This window comes from Aethalodelphis obliquidens, unplaced genomic scaffold (genome assembly GCF_003676395.1).
Source record: "Aethalodelphis obliquidens isolate GAN/ISIS:26980383/991018 unplaced genomic scaffold, ASM367639v1 scaffold30, whole genome shotgun sequence".
NCBI classification, from domain to species: domain Eukaryota; kingdom Metazoa; phylum Chordata; class Mammalia; order Artiodactyla; family Delphinidae; genus Aethalodelphis; species Aethalodelphis obliquidens.
The window spans coordinates 1,094,020-1,115,234 of NW_020837974.1; the positions used below are offsets into that span (position 1 = coordinate 1,094,020).

Below are 21,215 nucleotides of genomic sequence, written 5' to 3' on the forward strand. Positions count from 1 at the left end.
CGTAGGAACCATTAAATGCTTTGTCGACCGGGTGGGAGAGGCAGGCACGTCAGAGCTGTCGGCTCGTGAGACAGGGATTCGGCCTCTCCCGGGAGCCGTTGCAGAGAGCGTATGCACCTGCCCAGCCTGCCAAGTTCAACCGTCACACGGTTCCTCAGCACCTGGTGGAGGCCGGGCCTGGCCGGAGGGACCTCTGCAGGGGGTCACCAGCGTGGCTCTGTCCACCAGGGGTCGTGAAGCCTGTGATACAGAGAGGCCCCGGAAAGAAGGCAGGAAGGCTCGGGCTCCAGCCCGCCCTCCATCCTCGCCGAACCCCCTCCCGTGGTCCTGACACCCCTCTCCTCTCTGGCCTCAGTGTTTCCATCTGTGCAGTGGGAGCCTTGCATCACACGTCCTGGAAGGCCCTTGGCCAGCAACTCTAGGGATCAAGTTCGGGGCTGGTACATGTCATCCTCTGCTCAACGGCTGTGAAACTGACAGCCTTCTGCCCCAGCCCTGGGACTGGCTGAGCTGGTCAACAGCCCGAGTGGCCTGGGCTTGGTCCTCGGGGCCTGGAAACAAAGCACAGACCAGACAGTGCCCCAGCTAGTCCAGTGGGGCCTTGAGACAGAAACCAGAGTCGGGTCCTGGGGGGGCTGTGTTTTTAAAGCTCACAAGTGTCCTGGTGGTTTTCCTGGTTTAGGAATCACTGCTTTAGCCCACCCCGCTCCAGCGTGAGTGCCTGCTCTGATGCCTACCTCTCTTTGCACACCTCTGGCGACGGGGAGCTCAGTCTCACACAGCAGCCCATTCCTTTTCAAAACATTTTAAAATCTCTTATAAAATATTAAGACGTCTCAAATATTGAAGAAATCTCTAATAAATATTTCACTAATTATAAAATATTTAATGCAGCCCGAGGTATGAAGAAGATACCATGAAAGCTCTCCCTAACCCCAGTCACTGCCTGGGTCGTAGGGAAGCCCTGGAGGGGACAGAGGGCCACGTTCAAGTGCCCCCCCCCCTGCCCCGCCCGAAGCCTCTGTGTGCCCCTCTCAGACCCTATCCCCCCTTTTCCTTATAAATTTTTAATGGTGGTAAGTTACCATCTAAGTGTGCAGGTCACGAGCGTTAAGCACATTGGCGTGCAGCCATCCGCACCGGCACCCCCAGGGCTCATCCTGTTCCCCTCCCCGCTAGAGTAAGTCCTTCACTAAGTTGTGTGATGCTGATTCTGCCTTCTTTGCTTGCATTCTGTACGAGGCCCGCGTCCTGCCCCGAGGCCCGGGTGGTGGGCGGAGTCCCGCGTCCTGCCCCGAGGCCCGGGTGGTGGGCGGCTGCGCGCGCGCGGCCCGGAGGCTCCCGTCCCCGCCGTGTAGCGCTCACCGGGCGCGTGCCGCGTGCTTAGTCAGGTCTCTGAGGACCCCTCGGTTCGGTCGCGCACGGCCTCGGACCCCTCGCAGCTTCTCTGGGGTGCAGGCAGCACAGGGATTTGGGCTCACGGGCTACGTGCATCTTTGCCTTCACGGTGCCTCCCCGGTTGCTTTTCAGCGAGGCCGGCTGGCCCAGGCTCGCATCAGCTGGCCCTGGGAGTCCTCCAAGGGGGGACAGTGGTCACACGCGGTGTCCACACACAGGCTCCGCCCCTCTGCCCTACGCACGCCCTGTGGGGACGGAGCCAAACACCCCCGTTGCCTCCTGCCTCTCCTCGGACCCCTGGCTTTTGCGTGTGCGCTTCACCAAGGGTTCCAAGGGTCACTCGCCTTGGAACACTGATCTGTTGGCCCCATGACGCGTGGTCACACACACAGGCTCTGGGGCCAGACTGCCTGGGTTTGAACCCGGCCCCACCTGAGTAGCCGTGGAAACTCGGGCAAGTTAATAGACATCTCCGTGCCTCTTCTGTAAAATGGACAATAACAGTACTGACTTCACCAGATTGGTTTAAATACATAGTGTGAACGAGACGTAAAGCTGTCAGAAGAGCGGCGCAGAGTAGGTGCTTTGCGAGTGTGAGGTCTGGAGCCCGACCCTCTGGAGCAGTGCCGGATCATCGCCTCCTCTGTTCCGCCTGATATGCCTCTGTTAAGTCGGCCCGCGTTACCTTCTCAGGCCGCCGCATTTACCTGTGAGCCTCCTCTTGCCTCTGTCTTTTCGCTGTGAGTGGTGTGGGGCCGTGCTTCTCTGTGACCTCCTTCCTGGCATGTTTTCGCCCCGCGTACTGCACTGAGGTGGATTTGACCCGTTACTGCAGCTGGAGGGAATGCTTGGGTCCTGGTCCCGGCCTCCGGCGTCTGTCCCCTTCCTGCAGGCTCTCAGACTTCGTCCAAACTGCTGCTCACCTTGAGAACAGAGCCGTGGACCACCCAGACACCGCTGGGGGCGTCCCTGGTGCTTTGAGTGACGTGGTCTGTGTCACTCTCAGTGAGTGCCCACCGCTCTGCCCCCACGAATGTCAGACTCTCCTCCGGGAGCCCTCTGGGATTAGGGCCTGGGGCAGCTGCCCCTGGCACCCCAATACCCGGCGGGCAGCAGAGGCCAGGCACCACGTTCAGGGGAGATCGAGCCAGGGAATGGGGTGGCGACACCACGTGCCAGAGGGAGGCCGCCTTGCCTGAAATCCCGCCCACAGCCGCCCCCCGGGTCCCGGCACTGGCCAGGGGAACAGGCGGTGACCAGCGCGTGTGGCCTGCAGACCAGGAGCAGAGTCACAGACGCCCGGCAGACGGCGGCGGGGTGCGGCAGGACTCAGCTCGGCGAGGAAGGGCTGTCAGGAGGGAGGCCGTCCTCACACCCCGCTTGGGCCGATTCCTGCCTCGTCAGTTACGCGGAGCACTGACCGTCCTCCAGCTGCTGTGCCGCTGCCCCCCTGCCCGCTGTGGGGCGGGGCTTACGCTCCTGTGCAACACGGTGTGCCTGTGCGTGTGYAGCACGGCGGGGGGGGCAGGTGGTAGACCCGTACCCGAGGGGCCAGAGCCTGGGGGGAGACACACACACACACACGGTCGCACTCAGTGACACACATACAACCATGGCCACAGTCACACACACACACACACACACACGGTYGCACTCAGTGACACACATACAACCATGGCCACAGTCACACACACACACACACACACACACACACACACTCACACACACACACCCAGCGGGTCTCAGGCTGTAACATGCTGGCCTCCAGGCCCCCACCTGCCAGGGGCTGACCCCTCCCCGCCCTGTGCCCCCCACCCCAGCAGCAGCCACCCCGCCTGCGGCCCTGGGATGGGGACCCGGGGATGCCTCTGTCTCACAGGGACTCCCAGGGGGTAGGGGGTGGGGTGTCACCCCTGCCCCTCCCCCCGTCACTCCCCGTGCCCTTTGGGTGGCAGCACATGCCCCGCTCGGCCTCTTGCTGCAGGACTACCCCACCCCACACGGCGGCCTCCGGGACCCCTGGGTCTCAGAGACCTGGGGTGGGGAGCTGCTGCAGAGGGGGCCCGCCGTCCAGGGGGATCTGCCAGTCAGATGTGTCCCCAGGAGGGTCCCCCAGCCCCCTCTTCTCCCGTTTCCTCCTGAGTACAGACCAGCAGGAGATGGGGGCTGAGGTCGTGTGTCCCACACCTAGAGGGGAGGCTGTCTGTCAGTGCAGGCTGGCTGGGGCGGGGGGGATGTGAGCCCGTCACGCGGAGCAGCAAGGGGTCCTCAGGGTCGGCTGGGATATGCCCCCACCTCAGCGGAGTCTCTGCTCTGCGGCGCATGTTCTGTGCAGTCTTACGACGCCTCTGCTCCTCTGGGGTGACTCACGCTTGTTGAGCCAGGAACCGTAGTCAGTGCTTTCCATGAGTCATTTTACAGATGAGGAGACTAAAGCCCAGAGTGGGTGAGCCACTTGCCCCGGGGCACACAGCACCAGGTGATATGACTGAAGTCCGGGGTCGGGTTAGGGCTGTGCGATCCGATCGTGTGTTCTTCACACACTTTCTGTGACCCATGGGGACAGCGACCTTGTCCTGTCCCTGGAAGTAGACACTCAGTAAACACTGAGGGAATGAATGACTGTGGGAAGAGGGTCGTTGCCACAGGGTTCAGGGCTGAGATGGGGGGGGTGCGAGTCTCCAGGGCTGCCAGCCGAGGTCTCCCCACCACCTGCGCGGCTGAAGTGCGCAGCCTTGGTCTTCCTGCGGTAGCCGGAGACGACGGAGACAGGGCCTTTTATTCTGGTGGGGGGATCTCCTTAGGCTCAGGGCCAAGTAACTGAGGCTGAATCTTCCCTTTGCCTCCTTGGGACCTTCCAGCAGTGACCCAGTGACCTTCCAGCAGACACCTCCCGCGCCACCCAGGCTGGCTGCCCAGCCCCTGAGGGGGGCTTCTGCTCACTGCCCCCAGCCCCTTCCCGGGCTCCGCCTGGCTGGAGGCTCTGGCCACATCCGCTACTCATTACTGTCACCCCCTTGGACTTGAGAGGGCCGTGGGTGGGCCTCTGTCCTGTTTGCAGGGGACGGAGATGGGGGGCTGAGAGCCCTGGGTGTGGGCTCACCTTCCCCACTCTTGACCGTCAGGAGGAAGCAGCAGCCCTTTGCACGATCCTTCTCTGGGCCAGAGCTGGAGGGCAGGGCCAGACCCAGATCCCAGGCGCCCTGGCCTCCACTTTCCGCCTCCCCAGCCCCGTGTCGTGGGGAGAGGCTCACCTCGGAGCCCCAAGCAGGAGCCCCACCCCCACCCCCAGAGCGTCTCGGTGACTAGCATGAGAGCAGCCTCTTCCAGACCAGTCCCCTTCCTGGCGTTTTGGCTGTAATTAATGTTTGGTGTGTTATGAGGTGGATTTTTTATGGACTGAGAGGCGGGGATTTACAGAGCTGGCCGGGCGAGCAGAGGGGCAGCTGCAGGCAGCCCCCCGTCTGGGTCCAGCCCCACGTCCCGCGGGGAAAGATGCCGCCCCAACTCTCAGGCTCGCAGGCCTGGCCGCACCTTCTGACTTTGCTCAGACCCTCCCTGGTCCCTCTGCCCCTGGACCACAGCCCTCCTCGAGCTCGGGTGCCGGGAGGACCTGACACATGCGTTCTTTGTGCAAACCAGTGAGCACGTGGGGTACGGTGACTGTTCCCACTTTCCAGAAGAGAGAGAAGCGCTGGGTGATGTGTTGGCTCAGAAGCCGAGACCGAGGGTCTGATGGCATCACGGGGTCCCGCCTCCCGTGAGGGGAGGGGGTGGGGGACACACAGGCCCCTCCCCCCAGCCCAGCCCAGCGTGTTCACAAACACCATGCGCTCCACTCTCCTGATGGCCCCGGGAGTGGCTGTCAATGGCTCCATTTGTCAGGAAAGTAAAACTGAGTCTCAGAGAAGGTAAGAAAGTTCCACAAAACGGCCCAGCTGGTGAGTAGCAGGCCAGGTCCCATGCGGCTCAGGGTCTGGCGCTCTCAGGCCGCCGCCCTGTGACTCAGACACTGACCGGCCTTCCCTGACCCCCCAAAACCAGACCCCCTTTCTGAACTCCCCGCCTCACTGCCGGCAGCACAGACGGGTCCTGCCGTGGGTTCTTGAAGATGAAAAGCTGGGCCCTCTGACAGATGGGGACGGCAAGGCTTGGGGGACGGGGCCCAGCCCTCCTTGTTCACCGGCGCTCAGCCCTGTGCCAGTTACTGCTGTTGCGTAACGGACGACCCCAACCTCGGGGGCACAAGGGACCCCGAGTTTGGCCCATGGCTTTGGGAGCAGGAGTTCGGGAAGGGCCCAGCTGCGTGGTTCCCGTCAGCTCCGCGCGGTCTCACGCGCCCTGAGGGGGGCTTCTTCGTGGCTCGCCCTCCACACCCCCACCTCCGCCCCCGGGCCTGCAGCTTCTCCAGCACGTCGTGTTGGAAGCCGCTGGTTTTAGGTGGCGGCTCTTCCAAGGGACGGGAAACGGCTGCAGGCTGGTTGAGGGCTGTGCCCTGGACGGACTCAGCTTCACGTCTGCCAGCGCTGTTGGCCAGAGCGGTGTCGGGGCCCCCAGCTTCCAGGGGTGCAGAGAGAGACCCCCCTCGTGGTGGAAGGGGGAGTCAGGTCCCGTCACAGGCGAGATGGGAGGGGAAGTTCTGGGAAAGCCATCTGCCGTAGCAGCCGTGGCCTCACCTCCCGTGTGGAGCGTGCTTTCCCCTCATTTACAGAGGGCGTTCTGAGAAGGTCTGTGTCTTTTACTCATCTGGGCCTAACGTGATGTCCATCTGTCCACACACAGATGACGCGGAACGGAAACCAGCAGGCCCTGTGAGGGTGGTGGAGCAATCCTAAGGTCACCCGAGGGGGCTGGGGTCTCCCTCCGAGGCAGCCCTTCCCGCATTTCCCTGTCCTCCTGGAGGCCAGTGCTGGAGTCACCAGATGAGATGCCTGTCATAAGCTTTCCCGGCGGAGCTTTCTCTGCTGTTTACCCTGCTCTGAGCCGACCCTGACTCGTGTAAACCCGGAATGAGCAAAAGACGAGTCAGGGGTGACGTTTCACTTGATAAAACGGCCATGCACTTTACAAAGCCGTTCATGGGATTTGTTGACACGGCTGTCCAGGGCACATCTGCCGTGGAGGCCCTGAGCTCGTAGAACCAGGAGGCCTCCATCAGAAGCAATCTCTCTGGGGGAAATCATCCCAGGTAGATGTGAGGAGGGCCCCAAGCCCCACCCAAACTGTGAAGATGGTCCAGGAAATGAAACCCCAGAGGGATCTCGCCCATGAATAGTGGATCCAAAGTCCTCAATAAGACACAGACAAATTCAGTCCCACAAAATATTAGAGAATCTGCCCTGATTATGCAGGATTTATTGAAAGAATTCAGTGATGGCTTAATAGTAGAGAAATCTGTTAATACAATAATACACAGTATGAGCAGCTCAGCCCTAATGCCTTGTTAATAAGTGACAAAAGGCATGTGATGACATCCAGCACCACTTTCTGATTTTAAAGTAACCGCTAAAAATAGAACTAGAAAGACACTTTCTTATCACAGTAAAGAATCTGTGTCTCAATTCAACAGCCAGTGTCATTCCAAACGATGAGATTTTTAATGATTCCAATTCAAAAACTTCTATGCAAAAAACCCCAACAGTGCCCTTTATCATTGTCCAGATATTCTGGACGTAGCAATAAGACATGAAACAGAATTAAACGGGAAACAAGAAAGGATTGTAATTATTTGCAGACAATGTGACTTGAGACCTCAGAAACCCAAAAGAACCGAGTGAAAAAATAATTTAATATGAGAACTTGGTGAAGGTACTGGGCTGCACAGAACACAGGCATACACAAATCAATAGTTTTTATCTGTACCAGCAGCAGCTAGTTGGAGAACATAATGAAGTAAGCAGCCCCTAGTCACAATGGCAACGAAAAAAGCCTCCGTGGGGTTCCTAGGGATGCATTTACGAGGAAAAATTAGGGTCATTGTGAGGCAGTCTGTTAAAGTTTTCCTGAGAGATACCAAAGAAAACAAGAAGAGTGAGATAAGCCGGGTTGGAATATTATAAAACCTGCAGGTTCTTCCAAAATTAATTTCTGGGTTCCGTGCACTCCCGTCCGCACCTTGGTGGCATGTTTGGAAGAGCGAGATAAAATCGTTCTAAGAGTTGACGTAGAAGAATGTGCGAAGGATGCCTTGCCTCCTAGATACGGAAGCTTGTTATAGAGACAGTGGTTTATTTATTTATTTTTTATTGGCGTCTCGTTGATTTCCAGTGTTGTGCTAGTTTCTGCTGTACAGCAAAGTGATTCAGTTATACGTATAGACTTTTCATATTCTTTTCCATTATGGTTTATCACAGGATGTTGAGTATAGTTCCCCGTGCTCTACAGTAGGACCTTGTTGTTTGCCCATCCTATAGGTACCAGTTTGCATCTGCTAATCCCAAACTCCCAATCCCCCCCTTTCCCTTGGCAACCACAGGTCTGTTCTCTATGTCTGCGAGGCTGTTCCTGTTTCATAAAAGTTCATTTGTGTCCTATTTTAGATTCCACATATAAGTGATATCATAGGGTATTTGTCTTTCTCTGATTTACTTCGCTTAGTAGGATAATCTCTACGTCCATCCGTGTTGCTGCAAATGGCATACTTCATTCTTTTTTGTGGCCGAGTAATATTCCACTGTATATATGTACCACATCTTCTTTATCCATTCATCTGTTGATAGACATTTAGGTTGCTGCCATGACCTGGCTATTGTCAGCGGTGCTGCTATGAACATAGGGGTGCATGTGTCTTTTCAAATTAAAGTTTTCGTCTTTTCTGGATATATGCCCAGGAGTGGGATTGCTGGGTCATATGGTAATTCTATTTTTAGTTTTTTAAGGAATCTCCATACTGTTCTCCATAGTGGCTGCACCAACTTACATTCCCACCCGCAGTGTAGGAGGGCTCCCTGTTCTCCACACTCTCCAGCGTTGGTTATTTGTAGACCTTTTAACGACGGGCAGTCTGGCCGGTGCTGCTTTGGTGTGTCCGGGACAGGGCGTGGTCAGTGGAACAGAATAGTCCCCAGACAGAGGCCTCCTTAGAGGGTGACCATGGAACAAGTTATCACCCAAATGGGAATAATTTGCAAGTGAGAGGGGATCTATTAATAATTACTCTGGAACAAGAGGCATTAATAGAGAGCATCCCCGGAAAATCACGACACACGGTTGTTCTCCTTTACGGGTGATTGTGGATTGAATATTTTCACAAATTCAGTCAGCATACATTTCCTACTCTGTGCCTGGAAAGGCAGACAGGACCCGGGGCTGCTGGCCAAGGGCTTTCTGCCTGGGATCTGACGCTGGTGGGGAGAGACAGGGGGTCTGGTCTTTGCAGTGTGGGGTCGCGGTGGGGCCAGCACGGGCAGCTTTGGGATTACCGAGGGGAGTCCCCAGCTCCAACCTGGAGTCTGAACAGAGAACGCCTGGCAGGGGGTGGTTGGGGTGATGGGCGGGGTTAGGGTTCCAGGCGGAGGAAACAGCGTCTCAGAGAAAATGGAAGATGCGCAAGTCACTCTTTGCCGCGTAGGACAAGCGGAGTAACGGGGAGGGCCAGGCAGGCACCGCCGCCGGGCCTGGGTGGCCCGCTGGAGACGTGGGCTCATGGGGGGAACTGGGGAGCTGCGCGGGGTGGCGGGGGGAGGAGGGGGACAGGCTTGACCAGCTGTGCCCTGTGGAAAGCACAGTCCCGCCGGGGTGCGGGCCGGAGCATCACGGGTCAAGTGCAGGGAGTGGATTCTTCAGCAGAAGATGTCAGGACGATTGGGTGCCTGTGCCAGGGGTTTGGGGGGCATCAATTTTTATCTTTCTTTACACCCGAGAAATACTTTCCAGGTGGATTGCAAGTTAAATGTAAAGATGCAGATAGAGGCAGACGTGTGGTCTCGGGACAGCTCGGCATCCCCAAGCTGTGCGCGCGCGTGTGTGTGATTTGTATGTGATGACACACAAATTAACAGGAGTCTGTGGCCCAGGCCTGGCCGTGGTGCTGGCCTCGCCTCTGGAAGCTGCAGGAGAGGGTGTGAGCTGAGGCCACGCAGTGCACGGTTTCGTTCTTACAGCCTAGCCGGACCCGGCAAGGCTTGTTCATCCCGGGAACACGGGGGCCTGGAGGCAGCGGCCTCTGACAGGTTTCGTGGGGCGAATGCTTGGCATGTGAGGGGTGGGTGGTGGAGGGGAGCCTCCTGGAAGGACAGGGCCTCTTGGGACCTGACGGTACCAGCCGTGGACTCGGGGACCACGTACACTCTGAATGCCTGGCTGCGCGAGAGGGCCCTAGGCGTGGGAAGGCGTCGCTGGTGGTCAGAATCCCCGGTGTGATGACGGCTCTCCCGTTTCCCGCGTGGAAACACCCCGTTGCTGAGGGCACCGTGCCGAGCTGCCCCCTGACCACAGGGCGCCGTAGGCACAGCCTGCAGCACGGCCAGCCTGGGCACCGCCGACGTGTCCTGAGTACTCCGTTGCGGAGACTTCTCAGACTGACTTTGCTTGGTGTTTTATTTCCCTTATTAATTTAGCGTTTGCGGGCTGATTGCTCATTTATAATCTCCACTCCAAAACCGTGCCCCAAACCTTTAATACAATTAATCGTGGCCAGGAAGTATGCTTTGATTAAATAACCATAGCAACGGGACGTGCTGCAGGGCGCACGTGTGCAGAGGCCTGACCCCGTGAAGGAGGTGGGAAACGGTCACCGGGCCCTGTGAGTGTCTGGGGGGTGGAGGACAGAGACGGACCCGTGCCTCGGTCTCCCCTAAGGTCCCTTCCAGAGCCCTACGCCGCCGCCCTGCCCTCCTGCCAGGCTGGGATCAGAGCTCAGGGTGGGGACGGACCCGAGCTCGGAGTTGGTCAGAAAGGGCTCTTGGCTGTCAGCGTTCTACCGGGAGGAGCAGATCCAGCAAGTCTCTGCTTTCAGTCTCAGACCAGCCCTCCCTCAAAACAAGTGGAGAGGTTCGCAGACTAAAGATAGAACTTCCTAGCTGCAGGGGCTCTGAGGGTGTGATGGGGAACAGTGCCAGGCGTCCACAGCGCGGGGTGGACCCGTGTTCCTCGAGAGGGTCTCTCGTCACCCCTCCTCCCCGGAGGCCGGCCAGCCACCCTCACCCCCGTGTCCCTGCGAGCGACCGAGCAGGAAGCCACTGCAAAGTGATTTTTCTCTCCAACGATGCTGTACATCATGTTTTTTAATTTAAAAAGATGCCCAGTGGAAGCACAGCAGACCATTAAATGTTTGGGTCCCTAATTAACTCCAGAGCAGCCTGGAGCCTCGGGCCTGGGGGGAGGAGGGATGCAGCGGATGGCATCTTCCCAGGAGACAGACCCCAGCCCCAGAGCCCTTCCTGCGCCCCCGCCCCCTCCCGGGGCCTTTTGAACAAGCAGATGCTGTGGTCCTCTGACCTCACTTTGGGAGAATCGTGTTTCTGGCCGTGCAAATGCCTTTCCCTCTCTGGGCCTCTGTTTCCGCAGCCGGCTTGTTGGGTAACGCCGATACCTGCCTCCCCAGACATGGGAGAAGCGGGTCAGTATACAGTAGGCGCTCAATACGTGGGGAATCCTGGAGGGAGTGAGAGGTCGTGACCTCTGTTTGCACACGTGCTCGTCACAGCCTCTGGATGGGCAGGGTGAGGGCCCTGAGGCCCAGTGGGGTCCCGTGGACCCACCCAAGGTCAACTGGCAGGAGTGTTGGGCACTCAGCCCCTTTCTGGGCCCCGTCCTTTGACCTTTGCCGACACCGTCCGCATCCTTGCGGGGTGGGGGGCCGGGGTGCAGGGGTTGGTCCCTCCACCTCATGTCCTCCCAGAGGACAAGGCCGGGGCCAGCTGAGGTCAGGGGTTTGCCAGACCCGACCCCGTGGCCAAGTCCTGAGGGTCCAGCCCCGCTGAGTCAGCACTGCTGGACCACCTGCCATGCGAGCCCGTGCCAGCCTCCTTGGACACACAGGGAGGGAGTGGGCAGTGGGGCAGGTTCTAGGTGGGTGCTGAGCCCAGGACGGCCCCCACGGGGCCCCCGTATACCCCCCAGAGTGGGCGGCTTGCTGAAGTAAAACCCACAGAGAGCGTCCAGCGGCCTGCTGCCCCCCCCCCCCCCCCCCCTGCCTAGAATGCCTCCTCCATCCACGAGGCCAGGGGCACAGCTGCAGCAGGATACAAGGGTCTACAGAGCACCCCTGTACCGGGCAACACACTGGAAGGCCTCCATAATCTGGCCATGTCAGCCTCACTGTTACCCTTGGGGGACCTACCATTTGACAGGGGAGGAAACGGGCTCAGAGAGGGTGAGTGACTGGCCCAAGGCCACAGAGCCAGAGCACGGCTGAGCCAGCATTCTCGTCCTGGCCCAGGAACCTGAAGCCCGAGATGGTTCTGTGCCTCTTTCAGGTGGGCAGCCGCTCCCACACTTGGTCTGGCTGGGTGGGGTCATCCGCCTGCCTCGTGGCCTGGCCTGCCTGAGGTGCCCGTCATGACCCGTGGGCTCTGCAGTGGAGCCAGGCTATAGGGTCAGACAAACGTTAGCAGTGAACACAATGTGTTGGCAAAACGTTGGAACGGCAAAAAGTTATCCATCTATAACTTTCCACCAATCTCCTTGCCTCCCCCGAGCCCCTGGCCCTCGGCCTGAGCGTCCGTGTGGAGGTGGAAAGTCCTGTCCATCAGCAAAATCCTCAGAGCAGCCCCGGCCTCTTGTCTGGGCTTGGCGATCGGGGAGAGGAACAGTCTTTTTAGACGGATGTGCTCCTTTCCCACATGGCCGTGGTGATTATGCAAATCTGGTCGTAAGGAGTTTAAAAGCCTGGAACCACCATATTTCTTCATTTCATTATCGGCGACCCGGGCTCTGGAGTTGATGCGACAGAACGATCTCGGTGCCAGCCTCACACATGCTGACCCCGTCGTACGTCCTCGGTGACAGAGGTGGCTGTTGAGACAGCGGCCGAGTGGCCCCGGTGGGCTTCCCACCTGACTGGTCTTGGGACCTCGCAGGTCCCTTCACTTGCGGGGCCTCAGGCTTCTCACCTGGGCCCGGAGGGCAGGGTGGGTGTCCCTGTCCCCTCACCTTGTGGGACTGCCATGAGGGTGAGGATGTGATGGCTCTGAAAGTGACTGTGCTCGGGGCTCCGTCCACCTGGGTGAGGGGCGCAGGGGGCACAGAGCCCCTGGGCATGCGTTCAGGGGGGTGTTGGCAGAGGGAGGACGTCGGACACACATTGCTGGTCCTATCGGGCGTGTTGGGATTTGCAGACCAGGGGCAACCCAGGCAGCCCGAGGCCCTCCAGAGGGTAGTGACAGCTCCCGCTGGCCTGACAAAATGCAAAGGAAGGTGATTTGTGAGAAAGCAGCGGCCCTCGGGAAGGACGCACTTCTACCCTGTTTTTGCAGATGAGAAAACGGAGCAGACGTTCCCTGCTGAGCTGCTCCCATGTGCCAGGCGCTGGTCCGGGCCTGGGATATCACAGCAGAGAACAGGACACGGCTCCTGCTCTGGGGTTTACATCCCAGCGGGGAGAGGATCTTTACTCCAGAAGTGAATAATAAAATAAACAAGGGAAACATCGGGGAGGTGAGTGCTGGGCAGAGCTGGGAACTGGGTGACGGGGCCGGGAGCACGAGTTCAGATGGGGAGGCTGCCGGCTCTGGGATTCGGGGGAGAGGAAGGGGCCTCTTCTGATCGGACAGCCGGAGGAAGAGCTCTCCAGGCGGGAACAGGGGTGCTGCGGCCCGGTGGCTGGAGGGAAGGGGGTGGGGGCAGGGAGGTGGGTTGAGAACGGGCAGCGGCGGCGGGTGGGGCAGGACCCTGGGTTTTGCTCCCCGTGTGGGAGGAAAGGATGGCTGTCATCAGGGCTGTGGGCGGGACAGTGGGATCCCGTGAGGGCTCTCCAGGTCCTTCTGGCTGTGCGGGGGAGTGGATCGTGGGTGCCACGAGGTTGGAGCGATGGCCTTTGTCCCACGAGGGATGGGGACAACTTGGCCCGGGGTGGCCACGGCGTGCGTGGCGGGAGGCGAAGGTCCCGGTTTGGAGGTGGAGCGGACACTGTTGCTGCGGGACTGGGTTTGGAACGTGGTGGAGGCGGCTTGCGCACTTCGAGGGGGAAGCGGCTGCGTCTGTGAGCCTGGGGTCCAGGGCGTCAAGGTTGGCGAGGTGGGCGGGCGGGGTGGGGCAGGCGCGTGGAGAGAGCACTGCAGCCAAGGGAGGGGTGACAGCACCGCGGGGAAGGGAGGGCAGAGCCTGGCCACAGGCACAGTGAGAGGTCAGGGCGAGGGAGGGGGCCGGCAGAGGGGCCAGCAGCTAGCGGAGGAGCCCAGGGCGGGAGAGCGTGGCGGCTCAGGGACCCAGAGCAGGAAGTGCTCCAGGAAGGGGTGGCCGGTTACCTGGGCCAGGGGCCGCCCAGAGGCTGCAAAAGGGACAAAGAGGAGTGGAGCGGGCAGGACAGAGGTCACTAGTGCTCCCTCTGGAGCACTAGTGACCTTGATGGGAGGCGGCTCGGGCTGTGGGGGATGCATGCTGCCCTGGAGGGGCGGGGTCGCGGCATCGTGGGGGGGGGAAGGGAGAGGGGCGTGGCCGGAGGGTGCTCAGGTCAAGCTGCTGTCTTTATGGAAGGTTCTAGACCTGTGTGTTCAATACCACTCGCCCCACTGCTTGTGCCCAGTAGCCGCCCTGTTGGACAGCACACACATAGACCATCTGTACTATCGCGGAGTCCGCGGGTGGGGACGGGAGCCGGGGGGACGATGCAGGAGCGGGGAGCACACGTCGGCTGTACCTAGGGCCCCCTGAAGGCGGCCTCCACCCCTGCATCTCGAAGCATGGGGCCCGGGGACCAGCGAGGGCAGGATGAGGGACCAGGGCCCTGCGGCTCCACCTGTACTGGGACCCTGAGTCTGGGGTGCTGGCAGGTTGGGGCAGGTTGGGGGACAGGTCTCTGCGCCCTGCCCCCAGCGCACGCGCTCTGCAGCCGTCCTGGAAACAGTTGTGCGGCCAGAGGCTTGCTGTGCGCGGTGGGGGGGGGCAGGGGTGTGGGAGCGAACCAGGGATGGACGGGGCGGGAGCATGATGCGTGCCTGAGCACGAGAGGAGGAGCGGGCCCCGTGGTCTGTTCAGAACCTTTCTCAGTGACTCGGCCAGTTCCCTGGGCAGCCGCTTCCCGAGGACCCCAGTCCTCACGGGGCTCTCAGACGCCGGGGGCGGTATCCCGGTCCCCCACCGGGGCGTTCCTGCTGACGCAGCACACGGTGCCCTGAGGGGCCTCCTCCACAGGAGGACGGGCTGGCTCACTGTGTGACCTTCGGGGAGGCCCTCTGGGCCTCAGTTTCCCCTGTGTGAGGTGTGCAACAGAACTCTGGGGTCCCTGCCAGGCTGAGGTGAGGGGCGGAGGCTACGCTGGCTGGGGAACAGCCACCAGGGTGGCACCCACACTCCTAGCCGATGCTCCTGCCTGTGGCCGGGCGGGTAGGGAGGGCTGTGTCCCCGCAGGCCTGGCTCCCGCCCGGCCCGGGCTCCAGGGCCAGGTCTGATGCGCAGAGTTGAGGGCGGGCCGGCCCAACAGCAGCCCCGGGACCCGTCCCTGCCCTCCTCCGTCCTTCATCGTGAGGGCCGGCCCGATGGAGGCGGCCCCCGGATGGGGCGTGGGGAGAGGCAAGGCTGGGCTCCAGAGGCACCTGCCGCTCACAGGTGCCAGCCCTGAGCGCAGTTCCTAGACTGTCACGCCGGGAGGAGGGCCGCAGTGCCGGCAGGGCGGGCCGTGGGGAGGGGGCGCAGCAGGCCTGGCTGGACCGCAGGGGCCCGCACACCCTCGAGCGCTCGGGCGGAGCCGCGTCCATCTGAAGGCACACGGGTCCACGCACACGGGCTGACGTAGGTCCCAGCAAGTGTGGAACATACCTCCGCCCTGTGCGTGCGAGCACACGTGCACGTGGCTCTCCAGCCACCTGGTGCCCAGGTGCCCGGAGAGGCTGGGCCAGCCCTGGGGCCCGTCTTCCCCAACCACGCCTGCCTGTGGTAAGGGTTCTTTAGGCCCTGTGATCCTCCTTAACTTGACTTTGAGTTATTTTGAGCAAGAGATTAAAGGCGATTATGATCAGCCTTGCCCAGGCGCCGCGCTGCCCTGACGGGCTCACTGCTCCGTCCGTGTCCATCCGGAGGCCGGAGCCAGACTCTGATTGGCGCCTTGCCCCGCCAGCCATCCCCACCTCCAAACACCGCCTGGACGCACTTGCAGCCTGCCCGGCCGCCCGCTCTTGGCCTCTGGGGCGCCCGGGGGACCTTTGGGCCCAGAGAGGCCCTGTGCTTTGCTGGGTGTCACACAGCGACTCTGGGCCGAGCCCCGGTTGGGCTCTGCTGTGGCCCCACAGGAACTCTCCCAGCTCCTTCTGAGCTCTCCCCTCCCTTTAACTTACTCGGAAAGACTCTGCCCCAGGAGCCAGATCAAAGCTGTTCTTCGTGAAGTTTCCAAAGGGGGGAAAATCCATTTCACATCATTATTTTTTTCTCCTAATTTAAACCACCTCAGTGCAGGCTAGTGGCAAACGTCAATATCAGTGAAATACACTCGGCTGGCTGCCCGCCAGGCCACAGGGCAGTCACAGAGGCCGCTGCAACTCCAAAGAGTAACCGGCAAACACACGCCCTTGTCTGTCCTGCGGGAGAAATACGAGGGGCAGAGGGTGAGTCCCGCACTGGCCGGGGCTGGGGAGGGGGGCCGCGTCCAGGCGCAGCGGGAGCCCGCGGCGCGGGAGCCCCACAGGCACCGGCTTCATCCCGGACGGCTGCCCTGTACTGTGACCGTCGCAGCCTCCGCACGCGTGCCGGCACGGGGGTGGGGAGGCCTGCCCTGGAGACGCGCGGGGTCTGGTGGGGGCAGAGGTCAGAGATGGGAGGGGTCAGGGCTGCCCAGGTGTGCTCATCGGAGCCTGGCGAAGAGGAGGGGGCACCGTCCTTCCAGGCCTTTCCGCCAGGGCCCACCGACGTGGGGCGGTGACAGGCCCTGGGTCCCCGGAGCCAGATGGAAAGCTACAGACAGCGTCCAGCCGGCTCATTCGGGGAAGCGGAGGCCCAGAAGGGGCACGAGGTACCCGGGTCACACTGCCCGAGAACTCCGCGTTCTGGCTCCTCGCTTGAGAGGGGTCTGGAAGGCTCCTGCGCAGCCAGCCGAGGACCCTTGGGAGGGGCTGAGTGCCCTCCTAGGCGGCCGCAGTGCCGCCCCAGGCCTTCAGGGGGCAGCGCAGAGCGTCTGTCACACGGCCCCTCCCCCACCATCGCCGGTCAGCCAAGCACCTTAGCCTTGTCCCTGGGCCTCGGTTTGCTCATCTGACACATGGGGTCACTGGTGAGGGGGCGGAAGTGGGGCTCGGGCTCAGCCCACGCTTCCCGCTTCAGGGCACAGAGGTCAGCCTGCGGTCCGGCACTGAGCCCCCTTGCGTTTCCTCCCTCACTGCCCGGGGCAGCTCGGCGGGACTGGGCCCAGGGCCGCACTTGACCGCCCTCTCCCCTCTTGTCTTGCAGCAGGACCGGCTGGAGCTGGAGGACGCCCGGGCCGATGGGGAAGGAGGCCCCGGTTCCGGCAGGACGCCGGCGGATGGCGAGAGGCGGCTGGCCGTGAGGGAGGCGCTTCCCCCGCCCCCAGCACTCGGGCCGCCCGGCCATGCGGCTCGGCCCGGTGCGCCCCTGAGAGCGCGGGCGCCCTCCCCTCCTGCCACCCCGTGCCCCCGGGCAGGCCGAGCGGGCGCTCCCGCAGGGCTGGTCCCGATGGCCGGGTGCCGGCAGGCTGCGCCGTGGGCCTGGGCGTGCGTGGCGGCGGCCGCCCTGCTGCTCGCGGGCGGGCTGGTGCGCGGCGACTGCTGGCTGATCGAGGGCGACAAGGGCTTCGTGTGGCTGGCCATCTGCAGCCAGAACCAGCCGCCCTACGAGGCCATCCCGCAGCAGATAAACAGCACCGTCGTGGACCTGCGGCTGAACGAGAACCGCATCCGCAGCGTGCAGTACGCCGCGCTGAGCCGCTTCGGCAACCTCACGTACCTCAACCTCACCAAGAACGAGATCGGCTACATCGAGGACGGCGCCTTCTCGGGCCAGTTCAACCTGCAGGTGCTGCAGCTGGGCTACAACCGGCTGCGCAACCTGACGGAGGGCGTGCTGCGCGGCCTGAGCAAGCTGGAGTACCTGTACCTGCAGGCCAACCTCATCGAGGTGGTGGCGCCCGGCGCCTTCTGGGAGTGCCCCAACATCGTCAACGTCGACCTGTCCATGAACCGCATCCAGCGGCTGCACAGCGCCACCTTCGCCGGCCTGGCCAAGCTGTCCGTGTGCGAGCTCTACAGCAACCCCTTCTACTGCTCCTGCGAGCTGCTGGGCTTCCTGCGCTGGCTGGCGGCCTTCACCAACGCCACGCAGACCTACGACCGCGTGCAGTGCGAGTCGCCGCCGCTCTACTCGGGCTACTCCCTCCTGGGCCAGGGCCGCCACGGCCAGCGCAGCGTCCTCAGCAAGCTGCAGTCCGTGTGCACCGACGCCTCCTACGCGGCCGAGACCCGCCCGGCGCCCGGCCGCTCGCCGCCGCCGCCGCCCCCCGCGCCGCCCAGCGAGGGCCCCTGCGCCGAGGATGAGTGCTTCTCCGGCGACGGCACCACGCCGCTGGTGGCCCTGCCCACGCTGGCCCCGCAGGCCGAGGCCCGCCCGCTCATGAAGGTCACGCAGCTGACGCAGAACTCGGCCACCATCACGGTCCAGCTGCCCAGCCCGTTCAACCGCATGTACACGCTGGAGCACTTCAACAACAGCAGGTCGTCCACCGTGTCCAGGCTGACCCGGGCCCAGGAGGAGATCCGCCTGACCAACCTCTACGCGCTCACCAACTACACCTACTGCGTGGTCTCCACCAGCTCGGGGCTGCATCACAACCACACCTGCCTCACCATCTGCCTGCCCAAGCCGCCCAGCCCGCCAGGCCCCGTGCCCGGCTCCTCCACGGCCACGCGCTACATCATGACCGTCCTGGGCTGCCTCTTCGGCATGGTGCTGGTGCTCGGCGCCGTCTACTACTGCCTGCGGCGGCGGCGGCGCCGGGAGGAGCAGCAGCAGAAGGCCGCCGCGGCGGCCGCAGCCGGCAGCCTCCAGAAGACGGTCATCGAGCTCAAGTACGGGCCCGAGATGGAGGCGCCCGGCCTGGCCCCGCTGTCCCAGGGCCCGCTGCTGGGCCCCGAGGCCGTGACCCGCGTGCCGTACCTGCCGGCGGCCGCCGGCGAGCTGGAGCAGTACAAGCTGGCGGAGGGCGGCGAGACGCCCAAGGCCAGCAAGGGCAGCTACCTGGAGGTGCGTTCAGGGGGGCAGGCGGAGCGCAGGGACGGGGGGCCGGGCCCCGACAGCCGCAGCTCGGTGGCCGAGATCTCCACCATCGCCAAGGAGGTGGACAAGGTCAACCAGATCATCAACAACTGCATCGACGCCCTCAAGTCCGAGTCCACCTCCTTCCAGGGCGGCAAGGCGGGGGCCGCGGCCGAGCCGCAGCTGGTGCTGCTGTCCGAGCCGCTGGCCGGCAAGCACGGCTTCCTGGCGCCCGCCTACAAGGACGCCTTCAGCCTGCAGCGGCATCACAGCGCGGAGGCCGCCCCCGGGGCCCCGCGCGCCAGCACCTCGTCCAGCGGCTCCGCGCGCAGCCCGCGGCCCTACCGCGCCGAGGCCGCTGGGGTGCACAAGGCCGCGGCCGCCGAGGCCAAGTACATCGAGAAGAGCTCGCCCGCGGCCGACGCCATCCTCACTGTGACCCCCGCGGCCGCCGTGCTGCGGGCCGAGGCTGAGAAGAGCCGCCAGTACGGTGAGCACCGGCACTCGTACCCCGGCTCCCACCCCGCCGAGACGCCCCTGCCCCACGAGGGCCCCGGCGGCCGCAAGGCGTCCATCCTGGAGCCGCTGACCCGGCCGCGGCCCCGCGACCTGGCCTACTCGCAGCTGTCCCCGCAGTACCATAACCTGAGCTACTCCTCCAGCCCCGAATACACCTGCAGGGCCTCCCAGAGCATCTGGGAGCGCTTCAGACTGAGCCGCCGGCGGCACAAGGACAACGGGGAGTTCGTGGCGGCCGGCCACGCCCTGCGCAAGAAGGTGCAGTTCGCCCAAGATGAGGACCTGCACGACATCCTGGACTACTGGAAGGGCGTGTCCGCACAGCACAAGTCCTGAGCGCCCGCCCCCCCCGCCAGGCGCCCGGTGCCCGCGCCCTCCCCGAAACTCGTGATGCCCACTGGACCAAAAAGGACACAAGAGCCACTGCAGCTGTTTGTAACCCAGAGACCCACGGGACACACCCACACACACACGCTAGCAGCTGTTAAAGCCCTGGGCTTTGCAGAGGAAGTGGGGAGGGGGCACTGACAGTATGAACGGGAGGTGAACCGTGGCCGAGCACGTGTACCTGCCCTGAGTCATTCTCACCGGTGTGAGCGGGCCCGTACACACACACATACACACCACCATACAGACACACCACACACACACCCCCCAAACACACACCACCACCACCACACAGACACACCACACACACACACACCACACAGACACACACACCCCACACACAGACACACACACAAGGGACTTCGAAAAACTGTGTCTTAGGGATGGGGGGTGGGGTTTTTTTTTCATTATCTATTCTCTCTTTTGATTCTTCTCTGCTTTCTTTCTTTCCCTCTCTTCTCTCGTTATTTTCTTTTTTAAAAAAATATATTAAAAGTAAAGTTCTCTTAAAAAGATAAAACACTAGACCTGGGGGGCGTGGCCAGCGTGGCCACCTGGCTCCTCGCATGATCTCCGTCCGTGGTTTTTTGTGGACTGTTTAGTCCGTCTCTTCATTGCCACCTCCGGAGGCCACCAAAGAGGGGCAGAGCGAAGGCAGGCGGCCGAGTGGCCTCCAGGAAGGTCCCGGAGCCCTGCGGGACTCGAGGAGGGGGGCTGTGCCTGGGGACGGCTCGGGGGTGGCCGGGGGCTGTGTGTGCTCCTGTCGTCCTGTTGTATAGAAAAATATTTCTATATTTGCAATGTTTGCTGTGAAACGAGAAAGAAAAAAAAGACTATGTCTGTCCACTAAAAAAAAAATTCTGCAAAGGAAAAAAATCCCAATGCTTGTTTGTAGTGGGTTTCTACTGTGGGATTTAGGGAAGGATTTGGGGTTTTAGATGTCTGGTTTAGGGGTGGCGCTGGGGTCACAGGCCCTGGGAGTGACGCAGCCAGCCCTGGGTGGGGAACTCCAGCTTCGGTGTGGAAGGGCAGGGGAGGGAGGTGGGCACCGGGGGGTGAGTGAGTGTGTCCGACGGTGCGTGTGACTGGTGTCTGCGCACACACCCGGGAAGCTGACGGGTGTGTACAGATGGTGGGGTTTGCATGTGAGTGGGGCGAGCTCGAGCGGGTTGGAGGGGCCCCTCCCGTGGCTGGAGCCCCCCCTACGGGGAAAGTTCCCTCAGATCCCGACGCCGCAGGCCCTCACGGGCCTCGCGCCCATCCCCCTGCCACCCTGGTGGGGCCCCGAACTCGGAGGAAGGGGTTTGAGCGCAGGTATGAACAGCGCCAGGTTGTTCAGAATCTCCCGAGGAGTCCGGACCGCGACCCCGAGCTCACGGAGGGTCCCCCTCAGTGGCTCCGTCCAGAGCAGTGCTGCCACAGGTGCCCTCCCTCAGGAGCCAGAGCAAGGCTTTTAGGGTGAGAAGCCATTTCTGGGCCTTGAGGCCACCTGTCAGCACAGTGGAGGACCTGCACCCATCCCAGTCCTGCGTCCTGCAGAAGCACCTTCTCCAAGG

General features: G+C 62.1%; 1 protein-coding gene across 1 annotated transcript in view; it reads left to right on the top strand.

Annotated features, from left to right (window-relative positions):
* ELFN1 (extracellular leucine rich repeat and fibronectin type III domain containing 1) overlaps window positions 1-20,686 on the top strand; it is a 32,411-nt gene extending 11,725 nt beyond the window's left edge. Inside the window, exon 2 of the mRNA XM_027125590.1 lies at window positions 16,936-20,686. Coding sequence (XP_026981391.1) covers window positions 17,179-19,608 — 2,430 coding nt within the window. The 5' untranslated portion in view covers window positions 16,936-17,178 and the 3' untranslated portion in view covers window positions 19,609-20,686. The remainder of the gene's footprint in view (window positions 1-16,935) is intronic.
* The last annotated feature ends 529 nt before the right edge of the window (window positions 20,687-21,215 follow it).